This window comes from Salvelinus alpinus, chromosome 14 (genome assembly GCF_045679555.1).
Source record: "Salvelinus alpinus chromosome 14, SLU_Salpinus.1, whole genome shotgun sequence".
NCBI lineage: Eukaryota > Metazoa > Chordata > Actinopteri > Salmoniformes > Salmonidae > Salvelinus > Salvelinus alpinus.
In genome coordinates this window covers 49971453-49993377 of record NC_092099.1, presented here as the reverse complement: position 1 = coordinate 49993377, position 21925 = coordinate 49971453, and the positions used below count along the sequence as shown (strand labels likewise).

At 42.1% G+C, this 21925-nt stretch overlaps 1 protein-coding gene across 1 annotated transcript in view; it reads left to right on the top strand.

Annotated features, from left to right (window-relative positions):
• Positions 1–332: 332 nt before the first annotated feature.
• LOC139538271 (uncharacterized) overlaps positions 333–21925 on the top strand; it is a 78006-nt gene continuing 56413 nt past the window's right edge. The window contains exon 1 of the mRNA XM_071340119.1: positions 333–397. Coding sequence (XP_071196220.1) covers positions 333–397 — 65 coding nt within the window. The remainder of the gene's footprint in view (positions 398–21925) is intronic.

Here is a 21925-nt window from a genome sequence, read left to right as displayed (position 1 = left end):
AGTGGTATACACCCCACTGCAGCCAAGCCAATCACTGTCATCATTTACATACAGTGGGTGAATGAAACGTGAAACGTGATGACTCATGTTGCACTTATTATGTGAATTCCATATTCTGTTTTAAAAAGCGGTTATATTTCCATAACAAGATTGTAATAAATGGTATAGACAGGCAAGCCAAGTTGCATAGACAATATATACTGGACAAAAATATAAATGCAACATGCAACAATTTCAAATATTTTACTGAGTTAGAGTTCAAATGAGGAAATCAGTCAATTGAAATTAGGCCCTAATCTATGGATTTCACATGACTGGGCAGGGGCACAGCCATGGGTGGGTCTCGGCAGGCAAAGGCCCACCCACTGGGGAGCCAGGCCAAGCTAAGCCAATCACAGTTAGTTTTTCTCCACAAAAGGGCTTTATTACAGACAGAAATACTCCTCAGTTTCATCAGCTGTCCGGGTGGCTGGTCTCAGACGATCCCGCAGGGGAACGACCTCATTCAATCATCTACCAACCTCTAACTAACACATTGGAATTACCCAGAGAGATAAAAACAAGCATATTTTGAGAGTATATTATGATTGATTACTGAGAGCACTGAGAAGAAATACTGAACAGTCAAAACATTTGCAACCTTTATACAACCCTGGGTTAATGCAGTTCATATATTGATCATTGTTGTAATCTATATTAATCAATTCTTGATTAGGGCATTTCAGTTTGTTTATTCAAAGGTCACTAGCTGGCCTACTATATTATTCCCTGTAACAGAACAACAGGGAAAAGTTACATCACATGAGACTATTGGCAATCCTCAGTGTGGTTTTCCCAACATGGTGATAGATAAGGGCATTGTGTTTAAACACATTCCCTGCTGATGGCTGATGTGTCTCTGTCATCACCTGACCCCGTTTAATCCGCTGGGCTGGCCCAACATCTGACAATGCATTACAGTATAGTACAGCCAGTCCTGCTGCCATACAGACTGACACAGCACTGGGGCTCCATATGCCCCTCCCCCAACTCTGTCTACCCTAGAGGAATGTGCCACTCTGACAGTTTGGGCTTTCCCCTTTACCAAAGGATGAGTTCATTGTGCTACTAACACTATACATACATTATGTGTGTAGGACCATAGATACTGTAGGATTTATTTGATTAAATATTTTATTTAAAGCAGCTACACAGTTCACAGGGACATATGTATTTAGTAAGTATGACCCATGAGGGAATCACACACACAACCTTGAGGTTGTTGTCAACACCATGCTCTAAGCCACTGAGCCGTTGGAACCACAAAATGGACAATTTCTCCATACCATACCAATGACCTTGATTGCAAAAGCTACAGGGGGTTGACATATAGCTTTTCACAATAACACGTTAATCCAGTCGATGTCAACAAGAAATTACTCACTGAAGCTCCTGTCATGTGACTTGAGATTAAGAAACTTTTTCTGTATTGAAGGGAAAGGGAAGGGAAAGGGGCGATATCTAGTCAGTTGTACAACTGAATGCATTCAACTGAAACGTTTCTTCTGCATTTTACCCAACCCCTCTGAATCAGAGAGGTAAGGGGGGCTGCCTTTATTGACATCCACGTTATCGGCGCCCAGGGCACAGTGGGTTAACTGCTTTGCTCAGGGGCAGAACAACATATTTTTACCTTGTCAGCTCAGGGATTCGATCCAGCAATGGATCCATTCAATGCATTTTAAACACAACAAACCTTTAGTGAAAAGAAAATAACTTTTGCCATTAGACATTGACACATACTTATTGCAGACCAGTACTTAATGATGATGCATGAGGATCATAACAGTTCTTTACATGTATGCCTCGCTATCTTCCTTTAACATTATTTCACATCTTTGTTCACAAAGAGACAGAAATTCATTAAATATTATATGACAGTACTCCTCTTTGAAGAAGAAACCACATTTCAGATTTCTTATGTAAAGTACATTTTCAGGTCTAGGCGTATTTGCAGTGTTGATTAAATTGACTGTTTGAACAGGCCCACGCCTCTCCCAAATGGCATTTTATGATTTATGTCAGTGTCCACATGAACGCCAATCAATTCATTGCTGGCTGACAGAGCCAATCATCCAGTTTCTCACCTGGGGGTGAAAGAGCTCTTGAACCGGATAATACGTTTTACCTCCCTCTCTTATGACGAGGAGTCCTTTGAATAAATGTCAGAGCCACCTGAGAAAAGATAAGAAATATCTGTTTTACAACCACAATGTAATCCACACACGCTAGATAAATTACATAGTGTGACTTTCCCATTTCCAATAAGCTATGAACTAGTCTGGGCTTGTTACTCTGAAAGGTTTGACTTGGATGTAATGAAAGGGGAATAGCTCCTTAAGGTCAATGGTGTTTGTAATGAAACGGATAGGCCTAGTTGAAATTAAAAAGTTGAACACTGTTGTTTTGGGATGGTCATCGCTAATGTTATCCAATGGTGGTACCTGCAACACTGCTGACTCAGAAACACACTTTATCTGTATCTTTACCATGTTCTCTAATATAAAGTCTAGTCTCTCCCATGTTGTCTAGTCTCTCCCATGTTGTCTCTCCCATGTTGTCTAGTCTCTCCCATGTTGTCTAATCTCTCCCATGTTGTCTAGTCTCTCCCATGTTGTCTAGTCTCTACCATGTTGTCAAGTCTCTACAATGTTGTCTCTACCATGTTGCCTAGTCTCTAATATGTTGTCTCTACAATTTTGTCTCTCCCATGTTGTCTAGTCTCTCCCATGTTGTCAAGTCTCTACAATGTTGTCTCTACCATGTTGCCTAGTCTCTAATATGTTGTCTCTACAATTTTGTCTAGTCTCTCCCATGTTGTCTAATCTCTCCCATGTTTTATAGTTTCTACCATGTTGTCTAGTCTCTACCATCTTGTCTAGTCTCAACGATGTTGTCCAGTTTCTACCATGTTGTCTATTCTCAACAATGTTGTCTAGTGTCTACAATGTTGTGTAGTCTCTACCGTGTAGCCTAGTCTCAACCATGTTTTCTCGACAATGTTGTCTAGTCTCTACCATGTTGTCTAATCTTTACCATGTTGTCTCTCCCATGTTGTCCAGTCTATACCATGTTTCCTAGTCTCTCCCATTGTGTCTTTACCATGTTGTCCCTACCATGTTGTCTAGTCTCTAGCATGTTGTCTCTAGCATGTTGTCCCTACCATGTTGTCGAGTCTTTACTATGTTATCTCTACCATGTTGTCTAGTCTCTACCATGTTGTCTCTACCATGTAGCCTAGTCTCAACCATGTTTTCTCGACAATGGTGTCTAGTCTCTACCATGTTGTCTCATGTTTACCATGTTGTCTCTCCCATGTTGTCCAGTCTCTACCATGTTTCCTAGTCTCTCCCATTATGTCTAGTCTTTACCATGTTGTCTCTCCCATGTTGCCTAGTCTCTACCATGTTGTCTAGTCTCTATCATGTTGTCTAGTCTCAACCATGTTGTCTCTTCCATGTTGTCCAGTCTCTACCATGTCTTATCTCTACCATGTTGTCTAGTCTCTACCATGTTGACTAGTCTCTACTATGTTGTCTCTACCATGTTGTCTAGTCTCTAGCATGTTGTCTCTAGCATGTTCTCTCACGTCACCCCGCTCCTCCGCTCTCTCCACTGGCTTCCAGTTGAAGCTCGCATCCGCTACAAGACCATGGTGCTTGCCTACGGAGCTGTGAGGGGAACGGCACCTCCGTACCTTCAGGCTCTGATCAGGCCCTACACCCAAACAAGGGCACTGCGTTCATCCACCTCTGGCCTGCTCGCCTCCCTACCTCTGAGGAAGTACAGCTCCCGCTCAGCCCAGTCAAAACTGTTCGCTGCTCTGGCACCCCAATGGTGGAACAAACTCCCCCACGACGCCAGGTCAGCGGAGTCAATCACCACCTTCCGGAAACACCTGAAACACCACCTCTTTAAGGAATACCTAGGATAGGATAAAGTAATCCTTCTAACCCCCCCCCCCCTTAAAAGAGTTATATGCACTATTGTAAAGTGGTTGTTCCACTGGATATCATAAGGTGAATGCACCAACTTTTAAGTCGCTCTGGATAAGAGCGTCTGCTAAATGACTTAAATGTTAAATGTAATGTTGTCCCTACCATGTTGTCTAGTCTCTACTATGTTGTCTCTACCATGTTGTCTAGTCTCTATCATGTTGTCTCTACCATGTTGTCTAGTCTCTACTATGTTGTCTCTACCATGTTTTCCAGTCTCTAGCATGTTGTCTCTAGCATGTTGTCTAGTCTCTACTATGTTGTCTCTACCATGTTATCTAGTCTCTACGATGCTGTCTTGTCTCTACCATGTTGTATAGTCTCTACCATCTTGTCTAGCCTCTACCATGTTGTCTTCATAATGTTGTCTCTACCATGTTGTCTCTCCCATGTTTTCTAGTTTCTACCATGTTGCCTGGTCTCCCACCCTGGTTTTCTCTAGTTTTTCCCATGTTGTCTCTACCATGTTGTCACGGCCGTTTAAAGGAGTGGACCAAGGTGCAGCGCGATCGGAATACATCTTTTAATACAACGAAGAACACTTAACAAACGAACAAACAACCGACCGAAACGTGACGCCAACGTAGTGCTCACAGGCAACTAAACATGGACAACTACCCACCAAACCAACATGGAAAATGGCAACCTAAATAGGCTCCCCAATCAGAGACAACGATAAACAGCGTCTCTGATTGGGAACCCACTCAGGCCACCATAAACCTACAACCCCTAGACAATACAAAATCCCCATAGATAACAAAAACCCCTAGACAAGACAAAAACTAAACAAACCACCCCTTGTCACACCCTGACCTAACCAAATAATAAAGAAAGCAAATATAACTAAAGTCAAGGTGTGACACATGTTGTCTATTTAATACCATGTTGTCTAGTCTCTACCATGTTGTCTAGTTTCTACCATGCTGTCTAGTTTCTACCATGTTGTCTAGTCTCTCCAATAGTATCTAGTCTCTACCATGTTGTCTAGTTTCTACCATGTTGGCTAGTCATTACAGTGTTGTCTAGTTTCTCTCCAATTGTCTAGTTTTTACCATGTTGTGTCTCCCATGTTGTCTAATCTCTACCATGTTGTCTAATCTCTACCATGCTGTCTAGTCTCTACCATGCTGTCTAGTTTCTATAATGTTGTCTAGTTTCTACCATGTTGTCTAGTTTCTACCATGTTGGCTGGTCTTCCACCCTGGTTGTCTAGTTTTTCCCATTGTGTCTATTTAATACCATGTTGTCTAGTTTCTACCATGTTGTCTAGTCTCTCCAATAGTATCTAGTCTCTACCATGTTTTCTAGTTTCTACCATGTTGTCTAGTTTCTACCATGTTGGCTAGTCACTACAGTGTTGTCTAGTTTCTCTCCAACTGTCTAGTTTTTACCATGTTGTCTCTCCCATGTTGTCTAGTTTCTAAAATGTTGTCTAGTCTCTACCATGTTGTCTTCATCATGTTGTCTCTACCATGTTGTCTCTACCATGTTGTCTCTCCCATGTTGTCTAGTTTCTACCATGTTGCCTGGTCTCCCATCCTGGTTATCTAGTTTTTCCTATGTTGTCTATTTAATACCATGTTGTCTAGTCTCTACCATGTTGTCTAGTTTCTACCATGTTGTCTAGTTTCTACCATGTTGTCTAGTTTCTACCATGTTGACCAAGATATCCCTCTAGTGGTGTGGGGGCTGTGCTTTGGCAAAGTGGGTGGGGTTATATCCTTCCTGTTTGGCCCTGTCCGGGGGTATCATCGGATGGGGCCACAGTGTCTCCTGACCCCTCCTGTCTCAGCCTCCAGTATTTATGCTGCAGTAGTTTGTGTCTGCAGTTATACCAGTTATACCATGCTATCTAGTTTCTATAATGTTGTCTAGTTTCTACCATGTTGTCTAGTTTCTACCATGTTGTCAAAGTCTCTCCAATAGTATCTAGTCTCTACCATGTTGTCTAGTTCCTACCATGTTGGCTGGTCTCCCACCCTGGTTATCTAGTTTTTCCCATGTTGTCTATTTAATACCATGTTGTCTAGTCTCTACCATGTTGTCTCTCCAATAGTATCTAGACTCTACCATGTTTTCTAGTCTCTACCATGTTTTCTAGTTTCTACCATGTTGTCTAGTTTCTACCATGTTGGCTGGTCTCCCACCCTGGTTATCTAGTTTTTCCCATGTTGTCTATTTAATACCATGTTGTCTAGTTTCTACCATGTTGTCTAGTCTCTCCAATAGTATCTAGTTTCTACCATGTTTTCTAGTTTCTACCATGTTGTCTAGTTTCTACCATGTTGTCTAGTTTCTACCATGTTGTCTAGTCTCTCCAATAGTATCTAGTTTCTACCATGTTGTCTAGTTTCTACCATGTTGTCTAGTTTCTACCATGTTGTCTAGTCTCTCCAATAGTATCTAGTTTCTACCATGTTGTCTAGTCACTACAGTGTTGTCTAGTTTCTCTCCAACTGTCTAGTTTTTACCATGTTGTGTCTCCCATGTTATCTCTACCATGTTGTCTAGTCTCTACCATGTTGTCTCTACCATGTTGTCTCTACCATGTTGTCTCTCAATTGTTGTCTATTCGCTACCATGTTGTCTAGTCTCTACCATGTTGTCTAGTTTTTACCATGTTGGTTAGACACTACCATGTTCTCTCTACCATGTTGTCTAGCTTCTTTCATGTTGTCTGGTCTCTACCATGTTGTCTTGTCTCTACCATGTTGTCTAAAAACAGTTTGTTCTGTCTATCTGGTTTTCAGGCTTCACATGGACTTGGAATGCATGCCGTTTTCATCATGGAGGAACATCTGACCATTTCAGCACCACACCACACCACACAGCGCAGAATAAAACAAGTTTGCAGAGGCTGAATGGCAATTGCATAATGTGTCTATGAATAGTGTGTGGGCTGTAGGAAAGCGGCAGTGTGTTGCATGGATAATTGATGACTTTCAGAACAGCAGACTTATATGCAATGCGCTGCGTCAGGTTGAAGGGTACTCTACCTATCCCCCTCTCCCATAAACAGTTTGGGGTCAATCGGTGATATATTTCTATCTAAAAAGTTTGTGGTCATACTGAGTGATCCCATCCCCAAATACTGTATATGCAATTATTTTAATCCTTAATCCCAACATGTACCTCTCCGATTATTGAAAATGCGTAAAAGTTATTTTTGAATACCCATATTTTGTATTGTATCTACTCCCACAATGCATCTTGAACCTACTGACCATGTCGGTGGAAATGTACAGTTGAAGTCGGAAGTTTCCATACACCTTAGCCAAATATATTTAAACCAAGTTTTTCACAACTCCTGACATTCAATCTGAGGAAAAATTCCCTATCTAGGTCAGTTAGGATCACCACTTTATTTTAAGAATGTGAAATGTCAGAATAATAGTAAAGAAAGTTATTTATTTCAGCTTTTACAGTTGAAGTCGGAAGTTTACATATATCTGAGCCAAATACATTTAAACTCAGTTTTTCACAATTTCTGACATTTAATCCTAGTAAAAATTCCCTGTTTTAGGTCAGTTAGGATCACCACTTTATTTTAAGAATGTGAAATGTCAGAATAAAAGTAGAGAGAATGATTTATTTCAGCTTTTATTTATTTCATCACAGTCCCAGTGGGTCAGAAGTTTACATACACTCCATTAGTATTTGGTAGCATTGCCTTTAAATTGTTTAACTTGGGTCAAACGTTTCAGGTAGCCTTCCACAAACTTCCCACAATAAGTTGGGTGAATTTTGGCCCATTCCTCCTGACAGAGCTGGTGTAACTGAGTCAGGTTTGTAGGCCTCCTTGCTCGCACACGCTTTTTCAGTTCTTCCCACAAATTGTCTGTAGGATTGAGGTCAGGGCTTTGTGATGGCCACTCCAATATCTTGACTTTGTTGTTCTTAAGCCATTTTGTCACAACTTTGGAAGTATGCTTGGGGTCATTGTCCATTTGGAAGACCCATTTGCGACCAAGGTTAACTTCCAGACTGATGTCTTGAGATGTTGCTTCAATATATCCACATAATTTTCCCTCCACATGATGTCATCTATTTTGTGAAGCGCACCAGTCTCTCCTGCAGCAAAGCACCCCCACAACATGATGCTGCCACCCCTGTGCTTCACGGTTGGTTCTTCGGCTTGCAAGCCTCCCCCTTTTCCCTCCAAACATAACAATGGTCATTATGGCCAAACAGTTTAATTTTTGTTTCATCAGACCAGAGAACATGTCTCCAAAAAGTCCTTACTAAGTGGCCTTTCAGGTTATGTCGATATAGGACTCGTTTTACTGTGGATATAGATACTTTTGTACCTGTTTCCTCCAGCATCTTCAAGGTCCTTTGCTGTTGTTCTGGGATTGATTTGCACTTTACGCACCAAAGTACGTTCATCTCTAGGAGACGGAACACGCCTCCTTCCTGAGCAGTATGACGGCTGCCTGGTCCCATGGTGTTTATACTTGCGTACTATTGTTTGTACAGATGAACGTGGTACTTTCAGGCATTTGGAAATTGCTCCCAAGGATGAACCAGACTCGTGGAGGTCTACACATTTTTTCTGAGGTCTTGGCTGATTTCTTTTGATTTTTCCATGATGTCAAGCAAAGAGGCAGTGAGTTTGAAGGTAGGCCTTGAAATACATCCACAGGTACACCTCCAATTGACTCAAATGATGTCAATTAGCTTATCAGAAGCTTCTAAAGCCATGACATCATTTTCTGGAATTTTCCAAGCTGTTTAAAGGCACAGTCAACTTAGTGGATGTAAACTTCTGACGCACTGGAAATGTGATACAGTGAATTATAAGTGAAATAATCTGTCTGTAAACAATTGTTGGAACATTTACTTGTGTCATGCACAAAGTAGATGTCCTAACCGACTTGCCAAAACTATAGTTTGTTAACAAGAAATTTGTGGAGTGGTTGAAAAATGAGTTAATGACTCCAACCTAAGTGTATGTAAACTTCCGACTTCAACTGTATACAGTGCCATAAAGGAATGATGTTTTCAGACATTTTTACAAATGAATTAGAAATGATAAGCTGAAATGTCTTGAGTCAATAAGTTTTCAAACCCTTTGTTATGGCATGCCTAAATAAGTTCAGGAGTAAAAATGTGCTTAACGAGTCACATAATACGTTGCATGGACTCACTGACTCACTCGTGCTCCTAGACCTTAGTGCTGCTTTTGATACCATCGATCATCACATTCTTTTGGAGAGATTGGAAACCCAAATTGGTCCACACGGACAAGTTCTGACCTGGTTTAGATCTTATCTGTCGAAAGATATCAGTTAGTCTCTGTGAATGGTTTATTTTCTGACTTATCAACTGTAAATTTTGGTGTTCCTCAAGGTTCTGTTTTAGGACCATTATTGTTTTCACTATATATTTTAACTGTTGGTGATGTCATTCGGAAACATAATGTTTAACTTTCACTGCTATGCAGACGATACACAGCTGTACATTTCGATGAAACTTGGTGAAGCCCCAAAATTGCCCTCCCTGGAAGCCTGTGTTTCAGACATAAGGAAGTGGATGGCGGCAAATGTTTTACTTTTAAAACAGAGATACTAGTTCTAGGTCCCAAGAAACAAGAGATCTTCTGTTGGATATGACAATTAATCTTGATGGTTGTACAGTCGTCTCAACTAAAACTTTGAAGAACCTCGGCGTTACTCTGGACCATGATCTCTCTTTTGACGAACATATCAAGATTGTTTCAAGGACAGATTTTTTTCCATCTTCGTAACATTGCAAAAATCAGAAACTTTCTGTCCAAAAATGATGCAGAATATTTAATCTATGCTTTTGTCTCTTCTAGATTAGACTACTGCAATGCTCTACTTTCCGGCTACCTGGATAAAGCACTAAATAAACTTCAGTTAGTGCTAAACACGGGTGCTAGAATCTTGACTAGATCCCAAAAATTGTATCATATTATTCCAGTGCTAGCCTCTCTACCCTGGCTTCATGTTAAGGCTAGGGCTGATTTCAAGGTTTTACTGCTAACCTACAAAGCATTACATGGGCTTGCTCCTTCCTATCTTTCCGATTTGGTCCTGCCATACATACCTACATGTACGTTACGGTCACAAGACGCAGGCCTCCTTACTGTCCCTAGAATTTCTAAGCAAACAGCTGCAGGCTTTTCCCTATAGAGCTCAATTTTTATGGAATAGTCTGCCTATCCATGTGAGAGACGCAGACTTGGTCTCGACCTTTAAGTCTTTATTGAAGACTCATCTCTTCAGTTGGTTCGATGATTTAGTGTAGTCTGGCCCAGGGGTGTGAAGGTGAACGGAAAGGCACTGGAGCGACGAACTGCCTGGCCGGACGACCTGCCTTGCTGTCTCTGTCTGGCCGGTTCCCCTCTCTCCACTGGGATTCTCTGCCTCTAACCCTATTACGGGGGCTGAGTCACTGGCTTACTGGTGCTCTTCCATGCCGTCCCTAGGAGGGTGCGTCACTTGAGTGGGTTGAGTCACTGATGTGATCTTCCTGTCCGGGTTGGCGCCCTCTTGGGTTCGTGCCGTGCGGGAGGTCTTCGTGGGCTATACTCGGCATTGTCTCAGGGTAGTAGGTTGGTGGTTGAAGATATCCCTCCAGTAGTGTGGGGGCTGTGCCTTGGCAAAGTGGGTGGGGCTATATCCTGCCTGTTTGGCCTTGTCCGGGTGTATCGTCGGACAGGGCCACAGTGTCTCCAGACCCCTCCTGTCTCAGCCTCCAGTATTTATGGTGCAATAGTTTATGTGTCGGGGGCTAAGGTCAGTCTGTTATATCTGGAGTATTTCTCATGTCTTATCTGGTGTCCTGTGTAAATTTAAGAATGCTCCCTCTAATTCTCTTTCTCTTTTTCTCTCTCTCTCTCTTTCTCTCTGAGGACCTGAGCCCTATGACCATGCCTCAGGACTACCTGGCATGATGGAACCCTGACATGTTCACTGGACGTGCTACCTTGTCCCGGACGTGCTGTTTTGGACTCTCTGTCTACCGCACCTGCTGTCTCTAACTCTGAATGATCGGCTATGAAAAGCCAACTGACATTTACTCCTGAGGTGCTGACCTGTTGCACCCTCTACAACCACTGTGATTATTATTATCTGACCCTGCTGGTCATCTATGAAAGTTTGAAAATCTTGGCCATGTTATGTTATAATCTCCACCTGGCACAGCCAGAAGAGGACTGGCCACCCCCCAGAGCCTGGTTCCTCTCTAGGTTTCTTCCTAGGTTCTGGCCTTTCTAGGGAGTTTTTCCTAGCCACCGTGCTTCTACATCTGCATTGCTTGCTGTTTGGGGTTTTAGGCTGGGTTTCTGTACAGCACTTTGTGACATCGGCGATGTAAAAAGGGCTTTATAAATACATTTGATTGATTGATTGCCTCTGTGTGTAATAGTAGTGTTTAACATTTTTTTTTTTATGACTACCTCACCTCTAAGGTCCCTCAGACACAGATTCAACCACAAAGACCAGGGAGGTTTTCCAATGCCTTGCAAAGAAGGGCACCTATTAATAGATGGGTAAACAAATGTAAAAGCAGACATTGATTATCCCTTTGAGCAGTTTTTAGATTTTTTTAAACTTGAAAATCTATGGCAAGACTTGAAAATGGCTGTCTAGCAATGATCAACAACCAGCTTGAAGATTTAAAAAGATAATAATCTGCAAATATTGTTCAATCTAGTTGTGCAAAGCTCTTAGAGACTTACCCAGAAAGACTCACAGATGTAATCACTGCCAAACGTGATTCTAACATGTGTTGACTCAGGTGTGTGAATACTTATGTAAATGAGATATTTCTAGATATGAATTTTGAATTCAGCCTGTAACACAACAAAATGTTGAATAATTAAAGGGGTATGAATACTTTCTGAAGGCACTGTATACACTCAGTGGCCAGTTTATTAGGTACATTCATCTAGTACCGGGTTGGACCCCCCTTTGCCTCCAGAACATGGAAACTTTGCTCAATTGATATCAAGGAACCTAATGTGTGCCAGGAAAACATTCCCCACACCATCACACCACCACCACTAGCTTGTACCGTTGACACGTGGCAGGATGGCCAATTGACTCATGATGCTTATGCCAAATCCTGAATCTGCCATCAGCATGATGCAACAGGATTGGGATTCGTTGGACCAGTCAATGTTTTTCCACTCCTCGATTGTCCAGTGATGGTGATTCGGTGCCCACTGGAGACTCTTCTTGTTTTAAGCTGATAGGAGTGGAACCTGTTGCGGTTGACTACTGCAATAGCTCATCCGTGACAAGGACCGACGAGTTGTGCGTTCCGAGATGCCGTTCTGCACACCACTGTTGTAAAGAGACATTATTTGCCTGTTAGCTTGGACAATTCTTGCCATTCTCCTTTGACCTCTCATCAACGAGCTGTTTTCGTCCACAGGACTGCCGATGACTGGATGTTTTTTGTTTCTCGCACCATTCGTGGTAAACCCTAGTCACTGTCGTGTGTGAAAACATGGTATAAACCAGCATGGATAAAGCATGGTATAAACCAGCATGGATAAATCATGTTATAAACCAGCATGGAGAAAACATGGTATAAACCAGCATGGATAAAGCATGGTATAAACCAGCATGGATAAATCATGTTATAAACCAGCATGGAGAAAACATGGTATAAACCAGCATGGATAAAGCATGGTATAAACCAGCATGGATAAAGCATGGCATAAACCAGCATGGATAAAGCATGGCATAAACCAGCATGGATAAAGCATGGCATAAACCAGCATGGATAAAGCATGGCATAAACCAGCATGGATAAAGCATGGCATAAACCAGCATGGATAAAGCATGGCATAAACCAGCATGGATAAAGCATGGCATAAACCAGCATGGATAAAGCATGGTATAAACCAGCATGGATAAAGCATGGCATAAACCAGCATGGATAAAGCATGGCATAAACCAGCATGGATAAAGCATGGCATAAACCAGCATGGATAAAGCATGGCATAAACCAGCATGGATAAAGCATGGCATAAACCAGCATGGATAAAGCATGGCATAAACCAGCATGGATAAAGCATGGATAAAGCATGGCATAAACCAGCATGGATAAAGCATGGCATAAACCAGCATGGATAAAGCATGGCATAAACCAGCATGGATAAAGCATGGCATAAACCAGCATGGATAAAGCATGGCATAAACCAGCATGGATAAAGCATGGCATAAACCAGCATGGATAAAGCATGGTATAAACCAGCATGGATAAAGCATGGCATAAACCAGCATGGATAAAGCATGGCATAAACCAGCATGGATAAAGCATGGCATAAACCAGCATGGATAAAGCATGGCATAAACCAGCATGGATAAAGCATGGCATAAACCAGCATGGATAAAGCATGGCATAAACCAGCATGGATAAAGCATGGCATAAACCAGCATGGATAAAGCATGGCATAAACCAGCATGGATAAAGCATGGCATAAACCAGCATGGATAAAGCATGGCATAAACCAGCATGGATAAAGCATGGTATAAGCCAACATGTATCTGTAATACCAAGGCTGATGGCTCCAATTACATTCCAGAGGGGGAAAAGGTGTCAAAATGGATTGCCTTGTCACTCACCTAGAATATGTGTTATTTTTGGAAAGCTTTGATATATAGACGGAGAAAGAGAAAATCCCTTTCAATGTCGGTCAGGTGTGTACAATGTCTTCATATTACGTTAACTACTTGTTGTTAGCTACTTGCAGTGCATGGAAAAAGAGATGTGTGTAGCTGTCTAACTTGAAAGTCACACAATGAGAAAGGAGAGGTCTTCTATCCTAATGCTTTGAGCCACATTGACATTTCGGGTAATTGAGTAAATGGACACTAGCTGGGATCTTAGCCGTCTAATCATGTTGACCAATTTAATGATAAACTCGTGACCTTCCTCCCTAATTCGTCCAAAGTAGCGCGTCCCTCCACGAGGTCAACCCATGAACCATGTTGTCCTGTGCCATGTGACAGTAAGAGCACTCATCAGCGATCAGCCATTAGGCTTACTGACAATGTCACTTGGAATGGCCAGGGAGAGAGTCGGGGTGGGAGGGTGGGGAGAGGCGTGGAGGGGAGATGGGGTTAAGGGCGTAGAGAGAGAAAGAGATTATGGAAGAAGGGAGAAGATAAGGAAGAGACAGAGAGAGGATGAGTTAGGGGGAGATGGAGGGGGAGAGAGAAGGTGAGGGAGTAAAAGGAGAACTTAGAGAGGCGGTATAGTCAGAGATAAAGACAAGGAGGTATAGAGACTGAACATGGAGGAGAACTTAGAGGCAGTCAGAGATAAAGACAGGGAGATATAGAGACGGAACATGGAGGAGGATTTAGAGACAGTCAGAGATAAAGACAGGGAGGTATAGAGACGGAACATGGAGGAGAACTTAGAGGCAGTCAGAGATAAAGACAGGGAGATATAGAGACGGAACATGGAGGAGGACTTAGAGGCAGTCAGAGATAAAGACAGGGAGATATAGAGACGGAACATGGAGGAGGGCTTAGAGGCAGTCAGAGATAAAGACAGGGAGGTATAGAGACTGAACATGGAGAACTTAGAGGCAGTCAGAGATAAAGACAGGGAGGTATAGAGACGGAACATGGGATACATTTTAAGAGACCCAGAAAGCTGTTTATCTGTCTCCACCACAGGATGTTGGTGGCACCTTAATTGGGGAGGACGGGCTTGTGATAATGACTGGAGTGGAATGCTATCAAATACGTCAAACACATGGTTTCAAACTACATGGCACAACATGTAGCACATATTTTCTTTATCCATAGACTTCTTGATAACATAACTACTATAGGTTTGGTCACTGCAGTGCCATCTATCAGGTTCTAGTGGGGCCTATGGAGGTGATGCGGTTGATTATCATTGAGCCAGTTTCTGACTAGACTTGACGATGCCTTGACACCAGTTCAACTCCCTGACAGTTTATCACTATTGTGCCAAACGTGTCATCCTGTGTAACTGTCAACACTTGCATTCAAATGAGACCAACTGTCTGTGAGTGATAACAAGGTGTTAACATTGCTCATTTGTTTAAGTGCTTGTTTTAATGTTTACACGTGTGCTCTGAAGTACAAAACCTGTATTGTACTTAAGATGGTACAATTTATGAAGAAAGGGAAATTAATCAAACAGAAACCTCTAGTTTTGTTAACGGGATGAGATATCCTGGAGGTTATTTACATTCAATATACGTGAACAGTACAGTTTTCATTACAGTTCTAGCTGTGCTGTGTTGACATAGACCCAACCACAAGACCAGTGATCTCTACTGTATGTGGTGTGGTGCAGAGCATCCTTGCCTGTGGTTCTGCACCTGTGCACTCACTCACATCTCACTCTCCTGCACATTATTGCATCACGTTTCTCCAATAGTCTTACATGCAGTTTTAACCATGTGCCTAGAAGCTCTTTAGTTTTCCTTGAAACATTGCCATTCTTTCGGCCCATTCATTCAGACCTGACTGACTACAACACTGCCTCCTCTTTGGCACGATTTCCAGGCTCCGAGCTTCTCAATCCTGACTGCCACTTATCTTTACCCTGGTGTAATTAACCATCCACGTGACGTCCTTTCCTCTCCTCCACAGAGCCAGCCCCAGCTCTTGTCCAATGGTAGCCCTTCTACCCATGTAGTGCGCTCCTGTCCAATCCGCTTGTAGTTCCATTCGCCACACATTTCTGTGTCCCAGTGATCTGATTGGGGCCCGGGCACAGGATCTTCTCTCCGTGCTACTGGGAGGATTAACTGTGCTGTTTCCGTGTGGGAGCGTGCTGATGCGTGTCCCCGGACTCCCCTGCTACGTTAACCAGCGCGTGCCTGGGGGAGAAATGCAGCCCAGACCCAGCTGATTCTGTGCTGTGCGTGAGCAAACACCCCCGCATTCTCCCTCTCTCACTCTCCTAAAGCTGGTCACGCTACTCCATTGAGACCAACCAGCCTCCTCTCCCTTTAAATCCCCCTATATGACCTCCCATCCCCCACAGGAGCTGCAGCACACACAGTCCCACTGCATGTCAATGTTCTCGGTGTTCAAAATTCAAAAGGCACTCGCACATCTGAGCTATCTTTTTTTGCAGGTGCATGGTAACAGTTGAATAAAATTAGAAAAATGAAGAAACCCGCACACTGCTCTTGATAGTATCACTGCTCTTGACAGTATCACTGCTCTTGACAGAATCACTGCTCTTGATAGTATAACTGCTCTTGATAGTATCACTGCTCTTGATAGTATCACTGCTCTTGATAGAATAACTGCTCTTGGCAGTATCAATGCTCTTGACAGTATCACTGCTCTTGATAGTATCACTGCTCTTGACACTATCACTGCTCTTGACAGTATCACTGCTCTTGATAGTATCACTGCTCTTGACACTATCACTGCTCTTGACAGTATCACTGCTCTTGATAGTATCACTGCTCTTGATAGTATCACTGCTCTTGACAGTATCACTGCTCTTGACAGTATCACTGCTCTTGACAGTATCACTGCTCTTGATAGTATCACTGCTCTTGACACTATCACTGCTCTTGACAGTATCACTGCTCTTGATAGTATCACTGCTCTTGACAGTATCACTGCTCTTGACAGTATCACTGCTCTTGACAGTATCACTGCTCTTGGCAGTATCACTGCTCTTGACAGTATCACTGCTCTTGATAGTATAACTGCTCTTGACAGTATCACTGCTCTTGATAGTATCACTGCTCTTGACACTATCACTGCTCTTGACAGTATCACTGCTCTTGATAGTATCACTGCTCTTGATAGTATCACTGCCCTTGATAGTATCACTTCTTTTGACAGTATCACTGCTCTTGACAGTATCACTGCTCTTGATAGTATCACTGCTCTTGATAGTATAACTACTCTTGATAGTATCACTGCTCTTGATAGTATCACTGCTCTTGACAGTATCACTGCTCTTGATAGTATCACTGCTCTTGACAGTATCACTGCTCTTGATAGTATCACTGCTCTTGACAGTATCACTGCTCTTGACAGTATCACTACTCTTGGCAGTATCACTGCTCTTGGCAGTATCACTGCCCTTTAATAAGCTTTACATATCGGCCTCAAGGCCTTCTGAGTATAGCTGCATGCCACACCAGAGCCGAGGTGGAGGACCAACCTGGCTTTTAGCCCTGTGTTGTTGCCTTGCCATCCGATTGAACAGGCCGAGAGGAGATTAACAGGAAACAGATTAAATGGGACAGGTCATGGATAGTGTGTAGAGTGAGAGGGGAAGAAGATACACAAAAGCACAGTGGACTTCCTTTGAGTGCTGTAGTCACACCTACAACTGAGGTTGAATCTGTGGGTAATATTTCTGGTATCATAAAGTCCTGGATAATGGCTTTTTGTCTTGTGTTCTAGAATAACAATACTGCCAGTTCAGCAAGCAAAGGGGCCGATACGCACGCACAAACAGTGAGTGACTGGGTGTGAGAGGCTGTCCTCCGTGCCAGCAGCGGGTAGCATTAATGTCAGGGCAGATGGTTCAATCCTCCACAGCTGAAACAGCAGTCCCCACACGGCCCCACGGTGGCCTAACCCCCGGACCACATACCCATGGTCGATGTGTGTGACCTAGAAGGGCCACAACTGTCCCTCACACATGTCCTCCGTAAAATGAGTATGCGCACTCATTTACAAAAATAGCTCCAACGAACACATGCTCTCAAACTTAGGGCACTCTAATCCCTTGACACGGCATTCACCAAAAAGTATGTGCAAGCAAGCCCTATTTCCAATTTAGAAACATTACATTTTCACGGTTTAGAAATAGATACAATGCTGAGACCAATTTAAATAGTTGGCAGCTGATACTGTAAACAGCTCATATCCTCTCTATATTCACAAGTTAAAATACAAGTACAAGCCCTCAATGTCTATTGAGATAACATTTAGGTAGCAAATAAAGTATGTCAGACGATCCTAGATGAATGAGTAAAACACTATTTGAATTGTACAGCGGAACACTGTAAATGTGGATTGAGTTGGTTTGCAGGTATAGAAGAGTGAGGTATTTGATGTTGGGATGAGAGATTGTTTGTGCCACCAGCTGAATGTCAGATACCTTTAAGAGAGTGAAAGGGGATACTAGAAAGGTAACGTCCTTTGATCTCCTGCAGGGAGATGTGATGTACAGTACTGCCCCCAATAAATCTAGATCTAAAAGACATGAAAGGTAGGTTTAAAATGGGAAGGGATGCAAATGTTTCTTCCACCCACCAATCCTCAAGAATGAACACTATCAATACAGACACAAGTTACCCCACAACCCCTGAAAGCCACTGGGAAATAGGGAAACAATCTGGTGCTATAACTGAACCAGTAAGGTCCAGTTTTCCGGACACAGATTAAGCCAATGATCCTGCACTACAACGCAGAGAATCTTCTTTGAAATACTTTTTTAGTCCAAGACTAGGTTCAATCAATGTCCGGGAAACGGTCCCTAACTTAATAAAGAGGGGACTGAAAATTTGACGCTGATATGAAAATAATGATGTAATGTAACCAACCATATGAAACAGTTTTACATTAATAAACTCCTGATATATATTTTGTATGAATCGTGAGAATGAACTACAACCCAATTACAAGGGAAGTTACAGAACACAGATTCTTTTGAATAGGAGTCCTTTTCTCCAAATATTTCCCAGCCCGTCTAATAATAGATTGTAGGTCTTACATATGGTTGCATCATGCATTATACCAAGGTTTGGGCAGCAGCAATAGAGAACTGCTTTCGCAACAACTTGTGCTTTTGTGTGAAACAACGACACCACTGAGACCTCCCTACTTTTAGTTCAGCTGGTATGTTATTAACTGCTCCCCTCTAGTGGTCAGTTGGAAACACATCTACACTCTTAGAAAAAAAAAGGTGCTATCTAGAACCTTAAAGGATTCTTTGGCTGGCCCCATAGGAGAACCTTTTGAAAAACCCTTTTTGGTTCCACGAAGAACCCTTTCTACAGTCGAAAGTCGATGAACACTTTTGGAACCCTTTTTTCTAAGAGTGTACTGTAAGAACAAGCTACATATTCGTCGCCAGACCCACTTGCTCCAGTTCATCTATAAGTCTTTGCTAGGTAAAGCTCCACCTTATCTCAGCTCACTGGTCACCATAACAACACCCACCCATAGCACGTGCTCCAGCAGGTATATCTCACTGGTCATCCCCAAAGCTAACACCCACTTTGGCTGCCTTTCCTTCCGGTTCTCTGCTGCCAATGACTGGAACGAATTACAAAAATCGCTGAAGTTGGAGACTTATATCTCCCTCACTAACTTTAAGCATCAGCTATTTGAGCAGCTTACCGATCGCTGCAGCTGTACACAGCCCATCTGTAAATAGCCCACCCAACTACCTATCTCATCCCCATATTGTTTTTATTAACTTTTTTGCTCTTTTGCACACCAGTATTTCTACTTTCACATCATCATCTGCACATCTATCACTTCAGTGTTAATTTGCTAATTTGTAATTGCTTCGCTACTATGTTCTTTTTATTGCCTTACCTCCTTACTCCATTTGCACACACTAGATATACATTTTTCTATTGTGTTATTTACTGTACTTTTGTTTATCCTATGTGTAACTCTGTGTTGTATTTTGTTGCACTGCTTTGCTTTATCCTGGCCAGGTCGCAGTTGTAAATGAGAACTTGTTCTCAACTGGCCTACCTGGTTAAATAAAGGTGAAAAAAAATAAAATAATAAATGATGGGAAAAACCATACCTCTGTAAGTAATGACTACAATATCATCTTGAAGGAATATGTAATGTAACAACCTTAACAACCTTATAAAGTGACAATTGTCTATCATCAGTGGAAACCTTTGTTCAGCATGTTGGACAAAGTAAGACAAAATCATAGTTTATAATGGTGTAAAATCTGTGAATTACTTGCTGAGATTAAGATGAATTCTCCCGCAGTAAGTGCTTCTTAACTTGATTTTCCTCTTGTAGGCCTATACATTTCTGGAGAATGGAGTGTTCACATACTTTAATTGTATAAGATGCAGCAGTAGCAAGACATTTACAAAGCATCATGTGCTGTTGAATGGTGATATTGACCGCAATTATCTGCTAATGGTTCCATTTATTATGTTTGGCCTCTCTTTATTGTATTTGACCTCCAGTTGAATAACAACAAGTGACATCAGTCAATGATGAAGTCGAAGGATGTTTTTGTCAATAGAGATTTTGGGATTGAAATAGCCTACAGATTGGTGTTGTAAATCGGTGTTTGACAGTTGCATATAGTGTGACATAAAAAGGAATTGACTTACAGTCTTAGTAAAAAATAGTTCAAAAAAAAAGTTTCGGTGATTACCACAGTATCACCGAAGGCTATTTAGCTATGGAGAACCTGTACCTTATCGAGACAATACAATAGTCCACATCTGCAGTACATTATTTAATTATCACACTAGAGGGAGCTATACCATTGTAGGACCTTTTTCTGGAGTTATATTTCCAAACAAATATAACTCCAGACTTTCATAACACTTATGATGAAAGCGAGGTGTCACATTAACAAACACCCATTGCCTGATGACAATACTGCAGAAAGCCTTATAACTTGTTGTAGAAAGCCTTATAACCTGTGGTAGAAAGCCTTATAACCTGTAGTAGAACGCTTTATAAACTGTAGTAGAAAACCTTATAACCTGTGGTAGAAAGCCTTATAACCTGTAGTAGAACGCCTTATAACCTGTGGTAGAAAGCCTTATAACCTGTGGTAGAAAGCCTTATAACCTGTGGTAGAAAGACATAACCTGTGGTAGAAAGCCTTATAACCTGTAGTAGAATGCCTTATAACCTGTGGTAGAAAGCCTTATAACCTGTGGTAGAAAGCCTTATAACCTGTGGTAGAAAGACATAACCTGTAGTAGAACGCTTTATAAACTGTAGTAGAAAGCCTTATAACCGCCAACATCAGTCCTCAGTCTGAATGAGAGAATGTTTGTGATTTGAGCTAAAATGCCTCCTCTCAGTAAGACTATATGCCTACGAAGACATATGTTTAGGAGAATGTTAACTGTGTAGTAAGTATAGTCTCAAAAACCTGCAACAGTGACTAGGCTCCCGGGTGGCGCAGCGGTCTAAGGCACTTCATCTCAGTGCTAGGGGTGTCACTACAGACCCTGGTTTGATTCCAGGCTGTATCACAACTGGCCGTGAGTGGGAGTCCCATAGGGCGGTGCACAATTGGCCCAGTGTCGCCCGGGTTAGGGTTTGGCCGGGGTAGGCCGTCATTGTAAATATGAATTTGTTCTTAACTGACTTGCAGTTACTAGGTTTCAATGTTGGGCTCTTTTGGCATATAGGAACTACTGTACATCATTTCCTACATCACCACTTTATTCACTTGAATAAAATACAAAATAGTATCGAGAAAGATTGAGATTATTTTTAATGAACGCATTTCTCAAGTGGCTAGTTTGCATCAAATACTTTCACTAGAACCACTGCAAAGTTTTTGCCTGCAAACTTTGATTTTGAATCACGACATTCTGGCATGACTGCCTGGTGATTTGTTGGGAAAGTTGTCCGTCTGAAGAGGAACCGCCCCGTAAATGTTTTTTCTCCCCTTATCGATGTTACCAAAAGAGTCCATAATTGAAACCAGACCCTAGTCACTGTTGCCTAGTCACTGTTGCCTAGTCACTGTTGCCTAGTGTTGTGTTTTCAAGACTATACCAAGTGTAGGCTAAAGAAGAGGATGGCTCTCGAAAAATGATCTATTGTGCTCAAGTGAGTAAGAGTTCCAATTTATTAAAGGCCCAGTGCAGTCCAAATTATGTTTCCTGTGTGAACATTTGATCAGTGCTATTATCTGATAGTTGCTGGTTG